This window comes from Fukomys damarensis, unplaced genomic scaffold (assembly GCF_012274545.1).
Source record: "Fukomys damarensis isolate Sample0158 unplaced genomic scaffold, DMR_v1.0_HiC HiC_scaffold_16, whole genome shotgun sequence".
NCBI lineage: Eukaryota > Metazoa > Chordata > Mammalia > Rodentia > Bathyergidae > Fukomys > Fukomys damarensis.
The window spans coordinates 118,128,000-118,145,590 of NW_022900928.1; the positions used below are offsets into that span (position 1 = coordinate 118,128,000).

Below are 17,591 nucleotides of genomic sequence, written 5' to 3' on the forward strand. Positions count from 1 at the left end.
CCCCCTTTTTTTTTTTTTTTTTTTTTTTTTTTTGCGACAGGGTCTCTGTAACTCACCAGGTTGCCCATCTGGCCTCAGACTTGCAGTCCTCCTGCCTCAGATCCTGAGTAGCTAGAATGACAGGTGTGTGCCCCCACGCCCAGCTCTTCATACAGCTCTATAGGGAAGAGAGTGAGTAGCTCTCCTGGGCTATTGTAGAGGGTCCACAACACAAAAGTGGTCAAGCACTGTGGCTCTTGAGCGGTCGCCTCTAGATCCAGGATTGCAGACTCCAGCTCCTTTTCCCCTGCCATCTGTCAGCCTTCACCACCTTGTTGCATCCATCACCAAGAAATGCTGTGCTTGAGTACATTAGGTCACCTGAGAACAGGTGTGAGAGAAGGCCTAAGGATCTAGCATTCACAAGGCCCTGGGGGGTTCCATCCCCAGTAGCACAAAAAAGAAGAAAGAGCTGTGAGAAGAAAGCCAGAATGCACAGGAAGGAAGTGGATGCTTTGGGCACAGCCAGCCAGGTACTCCCAGAGCCAGCACCTTCCAGGAAAGAAAACCAGAGGGTTTAATTGCTAAACATAAAACTTTATTACATTACTAGTTGTGTCCCTTTGTGTGATATATTTAGGAGCAAGTACTCAACAGAGAAATCATAATTATACCTTGGGCTGATGTAGTTTCCACTTCCACCCAATACTGACCCCGTCCTCTCCCCACTCCAGCTTGAGGCACTTGTATTACAAAGAAGGCAGTGGCTGGCTGGGGAGATGGGGCTGGAGTTGAAAACCCCCCATCCCTGAGTTCAGGCCAGACTCAGACATTGTCACTTCCTGCACAGGACCCTTCTTGGGTTGGCAGAAAGAAAGGACACAAGTTTTCTTAGACTTCAGTATTTCTCAGATCAGCTGGGAGACCTTAAAACATTCTCCTTGCCTCCAGTCCATCTCCTCCACCTTGCTCCTCTCCACACCCATGAGCTTACAAAACACTCCATTTCCTAACCATTGCTCCTCACTTTCTGCTCTGAGCACCTAAGCAGAGATAGCAAAAGCTTCTGACCAGCAATCAGAAGCCCCTAGGGAGGCCCCAAGAGCTTTGGAGAATGGCCCAGGTGGCTCTGCTGGCCTGCTGTGTACCAACCAGGCCTGCAGGAAGCCCAGGGATGCTCTGCTGGGCTGGCCCCTGCACTTTATATGCTTATTCTTCCTCCCTTAGCCATACCCAGATAAACACCATATACATGTTACTGGAACAGATAGGTTGGAGTGGGGAGAACTCTTCTATCTTCCTGACTAAAAGGTGCCAAGCCCAAGGAATATGGGGATAATGGCCTCTGAGTCCAGGAACTGGGGACAAGCTATCTGGCTCTGTTGGCTGCATTCAAGAGGGAAACAGCTCGAGTTCCCTAGCCTAGAAGCCAGTGACAAGGTGGGAAGGGAAGTGCTTCACAGTGAAGCCCTTCTGCCATTCACATTCCCTTTCAGCTAAAGACCAGGCTCTTTTCACACATCACACCCCAAGATTTTGGTGCCATGCCATGGGTGGGGAGGGGAGATATATCTTTAGGCTAGTCCCTGTCAGGCCCACCAAGGGCAAGAGTTCTCCTCAGGTCCAGCAGGTTCCCACAAGAGCCCACCCATCCTCATGACTAAAGGAAACTGGGCATATAACTTGAGGGGAAGAAAAAGGGTGTTGGGCCCAGTCCTCTGGAGAAGGGAGTGCCCAGGATGAGTGGAACAGGGGTGCTCCTCAGTTGCGATCCCCAACCAGCTGCAACACAAAGGTGAAGATGTACACAATGTCTGTGTAGATCTGCAGGGCACCTGTGATGTAGTCTTCAGGACTGATGGTGTGCTTCCGGTTCCCCAGGACAAGCTGTGTGTCATAAGCCAGAAACTGCAGGGACAAGGAAGCCAAATATAAGAACCCAAGGGCTTAGTGGCCCGGGGTTGTCCTGGGAGCCTGTGTGCCATGCAGCATGTTTAGGGGACTTGTTAATTAAAAACATAACATGGCCTCTTTTCACATCCCTGAGCCTGCCACAGTGTCATCTCTAAAGGGCCTGCTGAGCCTTCTAACAGCTGGCAGTGTGAATGAGACAGAGGGAATGCTCAGAAAATTACTGGAACCTCTTGACAGGAGAGAGGAAAGACAACCTATGGCCCATTCTCAAGTCCCAAGCCACCTAAATTCAGTTTCCACTTCCCTCCATCCCTTCCTAGAGCCAGGTGGGGACTTACCAGGGTGAAACAAATGGCCCCAATAGCAGCATAGACCATGTGAAGCCAGTAAATCTGAGAGAAAGGGGAACAGAGGATGACATTAGAAATCTGAGCAAAGCACATCTGGGACAGGCCCTTAAGACCCAGCTAACCCCTGGGATTTGGGCATCGGAGGAGGCAGATCCAGGAAGCCAGCTCTCTGGGATCCTTATCATGCCTTTCTAGAGCCCGGAAAGAAGGAAGAATGGTGATATACTTGGCAGTGGAAGCAGAGGCCATCCCTACAGCGGCCTGTAACACCAGTCACAGCATCTTTTTGCCAAACCAATCTCTAGAGCTAGTCAAGGTGTTTTCTAGAAAAAAGGTGGCAGTCAAGTGACAGCTCTGGAGGGCAGACCCAGCATGCATGGCTGATGGGCACCATGGTGGGTACTCAGTAGAACACATGCAGCCAGATTCTGGGCTTCTGCAGCCTATCCTAGATGGACGGATTGAAGAACAGCTGCGAGGGAAGCATTGCAGCTTCCCTGATGAGCATCAGAATTGGGGAACAACCCTGTTGACACTCCTCCATGTGCCTGTTTATGGAAGGGCAGAGCCAGCCCATGGTCAGACGGACAGTTGCTCTCCGTTCTCATCTTTCTCCCAACAGCACTGTCTGTCCTCCCTGGCCTGGGAACCCATGTTCTCCCTCAGCTGCTAGAATCAAAGACAGTGACCCCCCCCCAGTCTCTTCTACCCAGGCCTATTTTCTCTGACCAGGGTCCTCTCCTAGAACCTAGTCTTAACTATTAGACCTAATCCCCATAGGAACTCAGCAACACTGCCCAGGTGTCATGGCTTCCAGGGCCATTTGTCTCTAAAGAGAGACTGATTATACCCTAACCCCAAAATATAACACTTCCATGTTGGTTCCTTTGCTACCCAGTGGGCAGATTCTGGAAGTCAGAGACCCTGAGGCCCAAGAGGGGCTTCACCAACCCAACCCGTCACAGGACACTCACATATTTGAAACACAGCACAATGCTAGTGACAATCCCAGTCACCATCAGCACAATTCCCAGGACACAGAAGAGGCCTGCACATGAGGTGAAGTCCACCTGCCAGGAAGGGAGAAAGGGTACTTGTCAGGTGACTGTCACAGCCAGCAGCCCAGCCAGACTGGCCCCGCCCCTCTTCCAGGGAGCCCTGGTGCTGTGGGCATGGGAGTGGCCAAGACATGCCAAGTACAGACAAGAAGCAGATCTGCGGGTGCAGATAGGAGCAGAAAGGGACTAGGGTCTCTAAAGAAAATCCCTGGCTATCAGGGTCTAGACCTTCCCAGGCCTGCTCATGTGCCAAACCCAAAGGGCCAGTGAGGAAAGGTGGCTGAGAAAGGGCCCTCCATGCCCTCACCTTGGTCTGAAAGCAGAAGATGGTGACGGAAATGGACACCACAGCAGTGATGATCATTGCGATGATGACGGCTTTGGTTTCATATGTACTGGGAGGTGGAAAGAATTAAGAGGCCAGAGATATAAGCCATATAAAAATGACTTCAAACCCACTGCCTCCAGAACAACCCTGCCCAGAATCCTCCTGTGCGGATTACTGCCAGCTCGAGGACAGCCCGTCCCCCATAATAACACTACCCAGAAATATGAGTTGTCCTTGAACATACCTGGAAATGGTGCCTGTCATGAAGCCCAGAGCCAGAGTCTAGGGAAGAACAGAAATGAGGAAAACATTCAAGAGCAGTAGAGGCTGGAGCATGGCACCGTGATAAGAGTACTTGCCCACCACGTTCCTGGCCCTTGGTTCAATTCTCAGCACCACAAAAAAAGCAGGGGTGGGGGGGGAATGGAAAGGGAAGGAACAAAGGAAGCTCTAGCTCTTGGGGAAAAGCCACAGTGGCCTGCCATGGCTGGGGAGAAACATGACTAAGTTGGAAAGAGGCAGGCAGGCAGGGTGAAGTGGGGAGACAGCCAGGGACATTCTTCCACAGTGGTGTCCCCAGCCCTTCCTAGGACAGCCCTCTTGCTGCCCCTCCACACTTACAAAGATGGTCAGCAGGATGATGTTCCAGGGGAACCTGCGTCTGAGAAGAGAGAAACCCTGGTTAGGTGCCTGGGTTAGCAAGTCAGAGAGGCCCCTTCAGCTGGAGGAGATGCCTGGCTCCTGTGCCCTGCATCAGCCCTGCCTTGGTGCTCACATGGCTGTGGTTCCTGCTCAGGTGTTTGTTTACACAGGAGCAGTGTGGGGCAGCGGGGCAGACCTCTGCTGCAGGGTCAAGAGCAGGACTTGTTTACATCTCTAACACTGAGTACCTCTGGAACTATGAGAAAGTTGCCCAGGGTCTCTGAGCCTTGAGCTCTTACTACCTGGTTTTCCTTCTCCCCCATCCCACCCCCACTCCCACCCCGTTTTTCATTCATTTCCTTCCTCACAACTTCTCTTTTTCTCATTCCTATTTGTTACATGGTTAAAATGCTGCTGTCCTGCAGAGTTGCTGTGAGAATGCTGGCTAGATAGATCCTACACACAGTACTTTGCACACACCTGGACAGCAGCCACCCTTATCCCTGTCATCATCAGCACCAGTATATATATACTATAGCAGTATATATTGTACCAGTGATCGAAATCAGGGCCCTTGCTCTTGCGAGGTGGCAGCGGAACCACTGAGCCAAATTCCCAGCCCAGCACCAGCGTATTTTTGGTGTTTTGAGACAGCATCTCAATGTGTGGTTCAGGTTAGTCTTGAACTCAACTGTGTAGCCCAGGCTGGCCTTGAATTCACAGCAATCCTACTGCCTCAGCCTCCCAAGTGCTGGGATTACAGGTGTGCACCACCACCCTGGCCTGGTTTTTAAGATAGGTTTTTTGTTTTTGCTTTTAAGATAAACTAGCCTTGAACTACCTATATAGCCCAGACTGGTCTCAAACATATAGTCCTCCTGCCTCACCACTATTTCTCATCAGTCTCCACTTAACTGCTATAAAGAATCCCTTTGCCTACCAACACACTTGGCCCCTGTCCCATCCGGTGCCCTCCTCATTGTCTAGGTCGCTGGGACTCACCTGGGTCCCTGGCAGCAGGCAAGGATCAGGTAGGTGACGATGAAGAAAACACTGGGCAGAAAGAGATGGGACATAGTCTCCAGGCCCACAGCTGCCCTCAGCCCCTGCCGAGCCCAGCAGGGTGGCACTCACCAGGCCTGGGGAGGCCCAGACAGCTGTCTGGCAGTCTGGGCAAGCTACTCAGTAGGAATCAAGGACAAGATCGCCCCCAGCTAGGGGCACTGAGAAGATCAGCCACACGGGTTTAAGCCAAGAGCTTGAGTCTAATGATCCACCATTGCCACCCACCCCCCAGTGTGTCCTGTGACCCTCTTATCTCTCTTGTCACAGGTAGCCTAGGAGACTGGCGTTGGACCCTGGAAAGACGACTTTTGAAAAGCATTTGGGTTTGGGGTTTTTTTTGGGGGGATGGTTTGAAATGGTCTCACTGTGTAGTTCAGGCTGGCCTCAAACTCAAAGCAATCCTCCTGCCTCAGCCTCCCAGGATTACAGGCATGTGCCACCAGACCTGGCCTCAAAAAGCATTTTGATCCCCACCCTGAATATAGGTAGTTAAGTGGTATCTGAAACTGCCAACCCCGCTTCCCCTTCTCGCCTGAGCAGAGAAGGCCACACACTCACTAAGACACGTAGTACACAGCTGAGTTTTTCCTCACAAATTCACCAACTGGCTTCCTGTGGAGTAGGGAGGAAAAGAGAGAGTCAACCTGGGCCCCTCTGCCTCCTTGCCAAGGCCCAGCCCAGCCGGTGGCCCAGGCCAAGACTCACACAAAGGTGAAGATAGCGATGATGGCCACTGTGATGAGCAGCTGGACGGAGATGATGCTATAAACCTGGAACACAGATGGCCAGGGAGAGGTCACCACCCACGCCCTGGCCTCTCCCCAGAAGCAGCAGCCAGGCCTCAGGACCAAGGCGCCCAGAACGCCATGGGACCCTTTCCTCACCCGTGGTACAAGGGGACGTGTTAAGCCCTCAAAGAGACCCTCCCACTGCAGCCTGGCCGAGTGAGCCAGTGAAGGGCCAGGCTCACATGCTATCTGCACTTCATCCTCTGCCCCCTCCCTACTCCTCGGCATCTCCCCTTTGGAGCACCACCTCAGTTTACTGCCCCTGTGCTACCAGCTCCACCCTTGCAGCAGTTCAAAGTGACTCCATGCTGTGCATCTGTCTGGCCCTAGCAGGGAGCTACACCGACAGAAGACAGGGAGGGTGGGCTAGGAGCAAGTACGACCGCTTCAGCTCAAGGATGCCTACAGTCTAACAGGAGAAGGACGTCTGGGGAAGGCAGAACACTTGGGCAGAGCCCCAGCAGATTTTCCCAGATTGATTCTGCCCTCCCAAAACAAGGTCAAGGGTGAAAGGGATGCAGGTCTGTTCCTGGAGCTGACTCAGCCCATCCTCCACCATTCCCACAGCCTGAGGGCCCAGATCCAACAGCTCCCAGCCTCCCAGCCCTGATCTTACCTTGCGAATGAAGGTATGTCGGACTTTCCGGTCATCCCAGTCTCCAGGCCCAAAGCTGTCACTCACTGCTCTCTCCTCCCCATCATAGCCCTGGCCTGGGCCTAGGGACAGATCACATAGGACCAAGTGAGGACCTGGAACATGTGGCCTCAATTCCAAAGTATCTCCAATGCTATCCTAAACAAAGGCTCAGTCTGGGTAGTGGCCCATGCTTGTAATCCCAACTCCTCAGGAAGCTGAGGCAGGAGGATTGCAAGTTCAAGTCCAGGCTGGAAAACTTAGCAAGACCCTGTCTCACAAATTTAAATGGGCTGGGTTTCTAGCTCAGTGGCAGACATGAGGCCCTGGGTTCAATCCTTAGTGCAGATAAATAAATGTATAAATCAAAGGTCTAGCCAAAAGACAAGTGTCATGACATAATTGCTCCCCCAAGCCGAGGTCCTCCATGTGCCCTCATATGACACAGGCTGGCATGGCATGAGGGTACTTGCATGACAGCCACTCCATCAACACGTATCTCTTGAGGGCTGTCTGCCATGCCATCGGGTGGAGAGGTGGTGTCTTCATCAGGGAGGAAGTGGGGCTGGCAGTGGCCTCAGGGATGGAAGGCAGAAAGAAGCAGGGTAGGACTGCTCAGGACATAGTGCAGGTGAGGCTCAGGAAAACAGATCTGTCAAGGGCATGTGCGACTCGTGTGATCTGCATCAGAGCACATGTGCCAGGACTCCAGGGACCACAGAGCCAGCCTCCAAACATTCCTGGGAGTGCTGTCTAGACCACCCACAAGGGCCTCGGGTGGAGCTCAGGAGAGAACATGCCAGGAATACAGGAAGCTCTACATCCTCAGCACCAAAAAAATTAGAAATGGAAAATCCTTCCAGGAAGAGGGTCACTGTACACCAACTGTATCTGTTTCTGACCTGCTATGAATGTTTACCAAAGGTGGCTCCAAAGGACTTTGGGATGTTTGCAAAAATCAGGCTTTACCTGAAGGATAAGGATTTGTCAGCCCCAAGGATTTTTTTTTTTTTTTTCTTTTGAGACAAGGTCTCACTATGTTCAGGCTAACTCATAGTGATCCTCCTGAGTGCTAGGATCACAGGTGTGCGATATCACGCCCAGTGCCCAAAGATATTATTTTTTTTAAAGAAAAGCACTTAGGGTTGCACAGGCAGTTCCTAAAGAATGCATGGCACCTGGGTGGGGTGGCAGCAGCCTCTCTGGGAAACAGAAAGGGTCCTTTAGGTAACTGCTTGCCCCTGTTCACCCAGCACCCTTCTCTGGTGTGTAAGTTCTGGTACATGTCTTATGGACTCCAACCCTTGCTGAATAAAGGGGCTAGCAACTGGCTGGGGGTGGGGGGATGACAGAAGCCAAGGGACCGAGGAGGGAGGTAAGGAAGACACGAGATCTAAACAGAGAAGAAAAGATTAAAGGGGAGGTTAAAGAGAAAAGGGAAGGAAAGGAAGTGGGCTCATATGCCCCAGGGCTGCTTCCTTCCTCCCACCCATCCACCCACCCACCATCTACCCTTCCAGAACTCACCATAGTTCATGGGCATCGGGTGGATTGGGGGCATAGGCTGTGGGTAGCCAGCAGGGTGACCATAGCCAGGTTGTGGGTAGGCAGGGTAAGCAGGGTAGCCGCCTGGCAGCACAGATGGCTGCCCATAGCCCCCAGGGGGTGGAGGACCAGGGTATAGGGGATTGTGGTCCTCATAGGGAGGGGGGGCGGTGGGGTTGGACATGACAGTTCAAGGGCTGAGGGGGACCCCAGCTGTTGGCACCTGAAAGAGAAGAAAAGCAGTCATGAGTGCCTGCCTTGGCTCACTCAGCCCCCCTTCCAGGCTGTCTCCGTGTACGTGGATGGGAGACCCTCCCTCCCAGTTTTTCTGTAGTTCACTTATGTCACCTGCTGCCGCAGGCATGGCCCCTGGCCCTCCTGCCCTCTCACCAGCTCAGGGCCCTCATTTCCCTGGCTGTAGGAAAGATTTGTTTGGCACTCAGTTGCTGCTGAGCATCAGTTGTATGACAGACACGGAACAGGGCAGTGAGACGCTCCCAGTGTCGGTAGCTTAACAGCAGAGCCAGTAAGAAGCTGGATGGCCCTGGCACAGCCTCCTGGTGAGTCACAGTGCCAGCTGGGACCCTCTGGAGGAGGGGTCAGCCCAGCCCCCAAGGCAGCTGGCTGGAGCTGCAGGACTGAGAGCTGGAGCTGGGGCGGAGCCAAGGCTGAGAGCAGGGAGGAGGAGGAAAACAAGCCACCCAGGGCCAGCGCTGCAGGGAGGCAGGCGGAGTCAGGAGCTGCAAGGCCACATGGGGCAGGCCTGAGACTGGACTTTCTGGTTCCCTTAAAGAGCAGCTGTGGTACATCCCATGTGGTATCGTGTGTGACTGCTCTTTTACTCTTTTCACTGGCCTTCTGGGGAGTGGAGAATGAGCACAGGATCCCCATACAACTGGGAAGGGGAGAAGCGTTTTGAACCCAGATCTCTGGAGTCTTGGTGAATTTTACCCAAGAACAGTGACTCATGGGGAAGAGAGCAAGCTGAGAGGCCCTGCAAGTAGAAGGGACCTCTGGGTAACCCCAGTTCTGAATGCCACATTCAGATGAGAGAATCAACTCAGAACAGTGAAGTGATTCCTAGGGTCACACAACTAGCAGGTTAGTGGCATAACCAGAATGGAGCCCTCCAGGATCCTGCTACCTGTCCTTTACGTTACTCTGAGCCTTTATGTATCTCTGCTTCTCAATAACATCCCTCAGGCCTGGTGTTTCCTTCTAAGGTGACAGAGATGAGAAGAGCTAAGGAAGAGGCCTTTGTGTAGGGCCATGTCATGCCCTGCCAGCGTCAGGCCCAGTCCCTGTCTAGAGTGTCACCCCAAGGTGCAGACTTGAGCACCCCACAGCAGGACACCCAAGACTCAGGTGGCTACCCTCACAGCCTCTGCTGGAAGGAGGAGAGCCCCAGCTGCTTTGTAGGGCACCCTGCACAGGCCCGGGATGGAATAAAGACTGCCTTATGTCTTCTCTCTGAGGACAACTGAGCTAATTCAGAGGGGAAGTTGGCCTGGATCAAATAGCAGGCCAGGTCCCTGAATAAGTTAGTTGAGGAAAGCTGCTTTCCATGTCCCCAGAGTAGAAAGGACAGAAGCAGAGCAAGAATGTGTCAAGTCAGAAAGAAGAAAGCCCCGCCCAACCCTGAAGGCTGAGGGGCAAAGCAGGGCAGCAGGGTGCTGTGAGCTAGGGCATGGTGTTAATCACTGCTCTCAGAACCTTCTCTGGGTAGGTAGAATGTGTGAACCCCTTTAATAGGATAAAGGAAAGAAAGAGAAACCCCCCTCGCCCCAGGAGTGAGAGGCTCCTTCTCCCTAAGCTTTCCACTCCCTACATGGAGGAAGGAGTGCAGGACAGGTTATCTTTGAGTAGGCATGTTTGTCACTATGGCCATCACCAGGCAGCCTCTGACCCACCATGTGGGTGGTGACACACTTGACTGCCTGAAAAGGCTGCAAGACACACTGGCTGGGAAGGCCCTGTGATCAGAAGCCACCAAGCCATGATGTCACCCTTGCCTGATCCTTTATCTCTGAAATGAGGTGGGGTGTGCCGGGTGATCTCTGAGCTCACCACCCACCCTACCAGCGGACTGTGACAGCCTGGGAGACAGGCTGCAAAGGCCTTCCCTTTGCCAGCAGACAGCTAGCTGCCCAAGGGGCTGCGGGTGCACAGGGTGAATTATGACTCAGAGAGGAAGGGCCACCTCCAGTGGGCCTCCGGAGTCTGGTTCAGTTTAGCAGGCTGCTGACTCATAGAGCGCTGTACTCCATCGCCCCGCCCTGTCATGCTTCTGGTTTCAGAGGACTCAGGCAGTAGACCTACCTGCTGGGACACAGCAGGTCCAAGTCTAGCTGTCTTAAGCCTCAGCTACCGGCCTGTCCACACCAGAGACTACCACTGAGCCCTTCACCTTGCTATGCCTTAGGTTCTTCAAATGGAATATGGGTTTAACACTAACAGGCCTATAATCCCATCCCTCGGGAGGCTGAGGCAGGAGGATTACTGCAAGTTCAAGGCCAGCCAAGGATACATAGTGAGTTCAAGGCCAGCCTGGACTGCAAACCCAAAACACTAGTAACAGTAGTTCCCAGAAAGTTGCTGTAAAAACGAAGGTGGAGCCAGGTGTGTTGGCACAAACTTGTAATCCTAGCACTGTAGGAGGCTAAGGCAGGCGAAAAAAACTGAGCCCAGCTTTGGCAACTTAGTGACTTAGCAAAATTATCTCAAAATAAAAACAAAACAAAACAAAAAAGGACTGGGGATATAGCTCAGTTTGAGGACAGAGTTCAATCTCTAGTACCACCAAAAATAACAATAATAATTCCCATTATTCTGAGCCAGGAGGATAGAAAGTTCTAGCCCAGGCTGGACAACTTAGTAACTTAGTGAGTCCCTGCCTCACAATTTAAGAAAAAAGCTGGATGTGGTGGTGCACACTTGTGATCCCGGCACTTGGGAGACTGAGGCAAGAGGATCACCATGAGTTTGAGGCCAGCCTAAACTATACAGCAATACCTTGTCTCAAAAAAAAAAAAAAAAAAAAAAAAATGGACAGAAGACTAGGGATGTATCTCATGGCAAAGATCCTGGGTTCAATTTCCAGTACTGCAAATAAGACAGTAATTATGAATATAAAAAAGAAAAGAACTGGGTACCAGGCATCGTGATGCATGCCTGTAATCCCAGCACTCTGGAAGGCTGAGGCAAGAAGATCACCAGTTTGAAGCCAGCCTGGACCACATGTCTCAAAACAAAAAATTTAAAAAAAAAAAAAAAAAAAAAGCAAGCAGGTCAGGCATTTAGCTCAGCGGTTTGGTGGCCTGCCTTGCAAACGCAAGGACCCGAATTCAATCCCTGGTACCAAAAAAAAAGCTAGGATGTAGTTCAGTGGTAGAGCCTTGTCTAGCATGTGTGAACCCCTGGTTCTCATCTCTAATATGACAAAAGAAGAAAAAGGAAAAAATTAAGAGAAAACACACACAGAGCTCTTAGAATGATGCCTGACCCCAGATAAACAGATTTTTAAGTATGGATTATTTTCAGTTATTATTTCATGAACTCCTTACAGGGTGAATTCTGTTGTTTTTATCCATTTACAAATGAAGATATTGTGGCTTAGATGAATGAAGTCACTTGGCCAAGGTGACCTTGCTAGAGTGAGATGAAGTCAAGCCTTTGGCCCAGGACTGCCCAGAGCCACACAGAGTCCCTCGGGAGCCCCCCATGTACACAGCCCCTATCCAAACTGTTCTTTCCTCCTCCCATGGCTTCCTGCCTAAGAGCTTCTCAGGACAGGAAGTTTACACAGGACACAGACACTCAAACAGTCAGCCCTCCACAGTGGCAGCAGCCCGAGGCAAAGCTGACCCAGAGACAGACTCAAAAGGTCAGCACTGAGGGGACGCTTGCTCAGCTCAGAAGGCGAGCCCGCCCTCATGTTTCTGAGCAGACAGCCACTGTGCAAGCAGTGACCTGTCTTTCACCATGGCTGTGAGGCCAAGAGGTGATGATCCTATCTATCTGGTGCAGAGCCCCAGGGGAGAATTAACTCCTGTTAGTCCAGTGTCAGTGGCAGCCTCTGCTGTACTCGCCTCCCCTGAGCTCGTGGCAAGGAGAGCACTGACCAGAAGGAGCCTTGGGGACCCAGGGCCGCTGGGGTTGGCAGCAGTCAGACAGAGAGGCAGGGTGGGGCTGGAGCCTAGGGCAGCACAGGTCCTGTGCATTCTGCTGGTAGCTGTTGGAAGACCTCAGTATCCCGGGGCTCAGATCTCCTGGGAGCCTGAAATGTTCCTCAGATACAGGAGGCCTTGCACTTCTACTTGAACAAACACCAGCGTCAGGGAGCCTGTTCGCCCTTCCTGTGTGCAGGCAGCTTTCGTCCTTAGAACATTCTTCACCCCACACTGCCTGCCATTGGCATATGCAGGCTCCACTGTCTTGGCAGTTACACATCCCAGTGTGCTGCTCCCTCTTGAGGCCCCATCCCCCTGCCGGAAGGAACTAGAGCATTCCTTTCCCTGACCAGTCATGGCAGCAGGAAAGTAGACTCTGGCCCCAAAGAGCAGGACTTGTTGGTGGCAGAGGCTTTCACAGTCAGAGCTGGGGAAGCATCTCCCCTCTTGGGTGCTCTCCCTGCCTGTGGGGTGACCTAGGCTCTGGCTTTCCCGAGGCATACAAAGAGTTAAAACCTGGAATCTGCAGGGGAGGCCCAAGCTACTGAGGTTACAGCCAGACAAGCAGAAAGGAGCAGCTGACTGGTCCAGGCAGCCTGCCCTCCTCCCTGCCAGGAATGGGTGCCCAGAGCAGAATGGAAAGAATAGCTCAGAGTGCACATCTCAGGAAGCCCCACCCAGCAGGCCAGCAGCAAGGCCTGGCCAGGTGCCCAGGTCTCCATGACCAGTTCCCCACCTTCCCCCAGGGAAGCACTCCCACTCTGGCACACAGTGAGCAGAGGAGTAAGAGATGCACCCGTGTCTGGGCGATTTTGGACCACGGGGCTGAGTCAACCACAATACCCTTCAGTTGGCCTAGCCTCTGGGATTAAGAGATGAAGTCAGGGAGTCTAAAAACTGAAATACTGGAGCTAGAATGGATGTCATGTAGTCATTTGACAAACCAGGAAACCTCAGAGCCTAGAAGTGCTGGTCCCTGCCCACATAGGCCCTCTTGGTCATGGCTTTGGAACTTCTCTTCCCAGCCCCGCCTACCATCTAGAACTCAGACTGTTGCAAGCACACAGCCCTGAGGAGGAGCCCAACAAGCCACCCATTCCGCCAGTTCTTTCAAGATCTCCGGTCACACTGACAGTCCCTTACTTCTCTCCCTTGGTGCCAAGCCCCACCTCCCAGCCTCGCCTCTAGCCAGGACAGCCTCTCTTCATATCCATGGAGACAGGGCTGGCGGCTGAGGGGCACATGTAAGGACCCAGACACCCTTATCTCTGAGGGCAGAACTGTGTCAGGACTGTAACCCCAGACCCCAGCGACATCAGTAGGCAGGGAATTCAGACGAAGAGGAAACTATTAACACAGCAGATGCCACCTCTGAAACACAGGCCCTACCCACTTCCTTTGGGTTTCAACTTTCCTGTCTTCAGTTCCTCTTCCAGGTTAGAGCACAGATGATTAACAATGGGCCGGAATGGAAGGGACCACTTGGAGTAATAAGTAACACCAGTACTTACGAAGCAACTAAGTCAGTAGCAACTAAGGTGCCCCTGGTTCTCACCAGAGATCCCATTCTGCCAATACGAAAACAGAAATACAGAGAAAATCAGATCTAAAGCCCCACAGCAGGCAACCAGCAGAGATGGGTTTGAACCCAGAGCTGCTGTCTGACTCTAAAGTGCAAACCCTGCACCTTTCCGCCTGGCTGCAGAGAGCTCCAGGGTAAAGATCACAACTGGCAGAGAGGAGCTGAGCAAGTGTTGTGTTGATACCAGTCCCTTTTCCCAGTGAAAATTCATCTGATACCTGAGCCCAGAGTTAGTTAGGAAACAGGGAGCTGATGCCCGCCCCGACTTTGGTGTTGACTCCAGAGTCGAAATACACCACTTCGTATCTCAGTTTTTACATCCCTGAGGTAAGTGTCCTGAGCCGAAAGAGCAGAGTCCACTCCAACTTTGCCAGTTCCTGACTGGCAATTGACACATCCCCAAGGAGGCTACACTGGGGGCAGTGTTCACATGCCCTGGTCTGGAGGACATCTACAGAGGCAGAGGCATGTGGCGTGTCCTGGGTATGTGGGTGGCCGTAACTCTTCTCCCAAACTGCCCCTATAATCCCCCGGCTAGCTCCCCCTGGGTGCTCACTCTCCCCAGAACCTGCAGAGACACTAGGAGAGAAAGTACTCAGTGCCAGATATGGTGGCATATGCTTGTAATCCCAGCACTTGGGAGGCTGAGGCAGGAGGATTGCCACAAGTTCAAGGCTAGGCTAAACTACATAGTGAGACATAGCCTCAAAAAAGAAGTGCCAGGGACGTAGTTCACTGTGAAGACTGTGGATTCAATCCTCAGTACCACAAATGGGGAAAAAAAGCACCCAAGGCTGGAATTAAGAGGCCTGGGCTCATTAAGTAGCTGTGGGAATCCAGGCAGATGGTCTCCCTAGTCTTAGGAGCAAAGACTCATTTATAGCAACTGGAGAGAGAGCAGAATCACCTGGCCAGGCATTTCCCGGAAGCCCTTAGTGGCCAGGTGTGGAAACAGTAACAATTCTATCTCTGTGAAAATTCACAAGTCCCAGAGGCATGTTAAGCCCCTGAGAGGCTTTGCCCTGTTCAAGGTAGTTTAACCCAGTATTCATCCAAACTTCTTCCAGGCACACCTGTTCATAGCCTGTAGCTGCCGATCCAGGCCACCTGTTTTACAAACAGACTCAACCCTGAGAAAAACCCATATCCTAACTCATTTCTTAAAATCCTGTATTTCTGCCGGGCATGGTGGTGCACGCCTGTAATCCCAGCATTCAGAAGGCTGAGGCAGGAGGAACACTGTGAGACCCACCTGGGCTACATAGTGAGTTCCAGGTCAGTCTCAACTACATAGTGAGACTCTGTCTCAAAAGAACAAAACAAAACAAGAAAACCTATATGTCTACCCAGTCCCCTTCTCAGAGCAGTCACAGTAAGAATGTGGCATGTGCTCTCCCAGAGAATCAGCTCAGTACCAGGAACCTCTCTGCAAGGTCCTCCCTCACCCCCACTTCTGCACAGCGGCCACTGTAACCTCTTATGATGGCACTGACTGCCATGACAAGGAGGAAATCTCCAGCCCGCCAAGAACTAAGAATCTGGTGTCCCCAAATGTCACCCATCTCATGGAAAAAGAACAGACGATTATACACAGGGAGGACTCAGTGTTATCCTCCTCCCCAACCAGTGTACTGAGTCCCTATGTACCAGCCGTTGTAGCCAGTGGAATTCTGGATATCATTTCTGCTTCAAAATAAGACCCTCACGCGCCGGGAATTTAGCTCACTGGTTCTGGCGCTTGCCTCGCAAGCACAAGAACCCGAGTTTGATCCCTGGTACCAAAAGAAAAAAAAACAAAATAAGACCCTCACCAGACGTGTGCAAATGTCTATAATCCTAACTTGGGAAGCCGAGACAGGAGGATCATCACAAGTGTGAGGGCAGCCTGGGCTGCAGAGTGAGTTCAAAGCCAACCTGTACTACATAGCAAGACCCTGTCTCAAAAAACAAACAAACAAGAAGATCCCAGCTTTTGGCCTACAATCCCAGAATCTTAGCAGTAGAAGATTCTATCAAGGTCAGTCTTTCCACAGCATTCCCAAGAGGATTGTGCAAAAAGCCCACGGCCATGGTTAGCCATGTTTGCAGAACTATCCAGAGACTCCTGTGAGCTTCCACCCTCTGGTCCTCCCAGTTTGGCACTCTGAAGACACACAGTAACTGCAATCTCTTTCTGGCTGGAGTTTCTGATCTTTGTGAAAGGCCCTGGACAAGAAGTTTTGGGATCGGAAGTGCTCTGAGATGGATGGCTTCTTCCTGAGGCTGCATTCCCAGGGAGGAGGCTACGCCCAGGTTGTGACATAAGATTCTCCCAGCGCTTACTCTATAACTCGTCATTACTCTCTGAAGTGCCCATTTTTACAAGCAAGGCACTGGGTCCTGGCATAAGAAGACAGGAAGTCAGGCCCTTGACGTACTGATCCCACCGCATTCTTCTGGACTATAAACTGAGACTCTGGGTCTTCATGATTAGTGGGTTAGAGAGAACAGGCAGGCGATGAGGAAGTAGGGCTCCCCCTTTGCCCCGGACAAAGTTGCCCTAGGAAGTGCCTGGCTCCTCTGCCACCACTGGCCAGGCCAGTAGTAAGATGAATATTTCACCAATGAGATGAATATTTCAGAGACCCAGAGAACTGGACACCTGGCAGACCTGTGACATCTGGCTCTCCCACTCCCTGGACCCTGGCCAGCTCTCCCTCCTTAATCCAAGTCCAGGGTGCTCAGGCTGACCCCCAACCCTGTGGATACCACCCACAGGCCACAGTGGAGTGTTGGGGATGGAGCCCACGGGAAAGATCTGTGGAAAGAAAACAAGGTCAGGGCCTGGCGTTCCTCCCCTCAGTCTTCCCCACTCGCTTTCCCTTTTCCCATTTCCCTGTTTTGTTGTTGCCCTGACTCAAGGAGGTCAGGAGAAGGAAAATACTTCCCCGTAGCTCCCGGATCCCAGCTCAGAGACCAGGGGATGGAAGCAGGACAGGCAGAGGGCAGAGCTCTGTATGGGACGGGGTGCCCACCTTCCCACGCCAAGGACCCAATCTCTGAGCTAAGATCCACCTCCCCCTACCGCTCTGACACTCATTCACCTGTCTACACCAAGACCTCCGGCGCCAGGGCAGGCTGGGCAACAGGGCAGGATCCGCTCCCTGTCCCCACCAGCTGAGGACCATAACAGCCCCCATGCCACTCAAAGGTCACTCGGGGACAGACGAGCCACTCAAGCCAATAGAGGGGGACACTCCCAGAACGTGGGCTGCGCACTGGTGCCACCAAGACGCTGCTTGGCTCCCACGGCTATCCAGGTGCCAAGCGCTCTCCCGAAGCACACAGGGAAAGCAAAACTCCAGCGGCCAGGACGAAAGATCTCCATTCTGGTGCCAGCCCTACGGGCCACGGGCTCCAAGAAAGTTTGGGCGCCTCGGGCCAGCGCAACCCCAGCCCTCAGTCCTCAGCTCCGTCGGCATCGGCCCCGAGACTTACCTGCGCCGCTCGCGAAGGTGCGTCCCAGCCTCCAGCTGCTACTAGTGCTGTCGGGACCGG

The 17,591-nt window shown here is 52.4% G+C and overlaps 2 protein-coding genes across 3 annotated transcripts in view; one reads left to right on the plus strand and one right to left on the minus strand.

The window, feature by feature from the left end:
• The window catches only part of Pnkd (PNKD metallo-beta-lactamase domain containing), a 72,968-nt gene that overhangs the window by 3,436 nt on the left and 51,941 nt on the right, over positions 1 to 17,591 (plus strand). The gene's annotated exons all lie outside the window — the stretch shown is intronic.
• Tmbim1 (transmembrane BAX inhibitor motif containing 1) lies at positions 555 to 17,591 on the minus strand. The gene is made up of 12 exons (XM_010611923.3): positions 17,532 to 17,591; positions 8,286 to 8,526; positions 6,741 to 6,841; positions 6,042 to 6,106; positions 5,895 to 5,948; positions 5,274 to 5,324; positions 4,251 to 4,290; positions 3,874 to 3,911; positions 3,609 to 3,696; positions 3,218 to 3,313; positions 2,232 to 2,285; positions 555 to 1,887 (listed from the first exon to the last, which is right to left on the minus strand). Exons 2-12 carry the CDS (start codon positions 8,485 to 8,487, stop codon positions 1,741 to 1,743), a joined length of 936 nt encoding a protein of 311 aa, XP_010610225.1. The 5' UTR covers positions 8,488 to 8,526; positions 17,532 to 17,591; the 3' UTR covers positions 555 to 1,740.

Coding starts and splice junctions, on each gene's coding strand:
- Tmbim1 (XM_010611923.3), bottom strand. CDS start 8,487: ATGTCCAACCCCACCGCCCCCCCTCCCTATGAGGACCACAATCCCCTA. Junction 6,107..6,740: donor GACATACCTTCATTCGCAAG/GTAAGATCAGGG, acceptor TCTGTGTTCCAG/GTTTATAGCATCATCTCCGT. Junction 3,912..4,250: donor TCATCCTGCTGACCATCTTT/GTAAGTGTGGAG, acceptor GTTCTTCCCTAG/ACTCTGGCTCTGGGCTTCAT.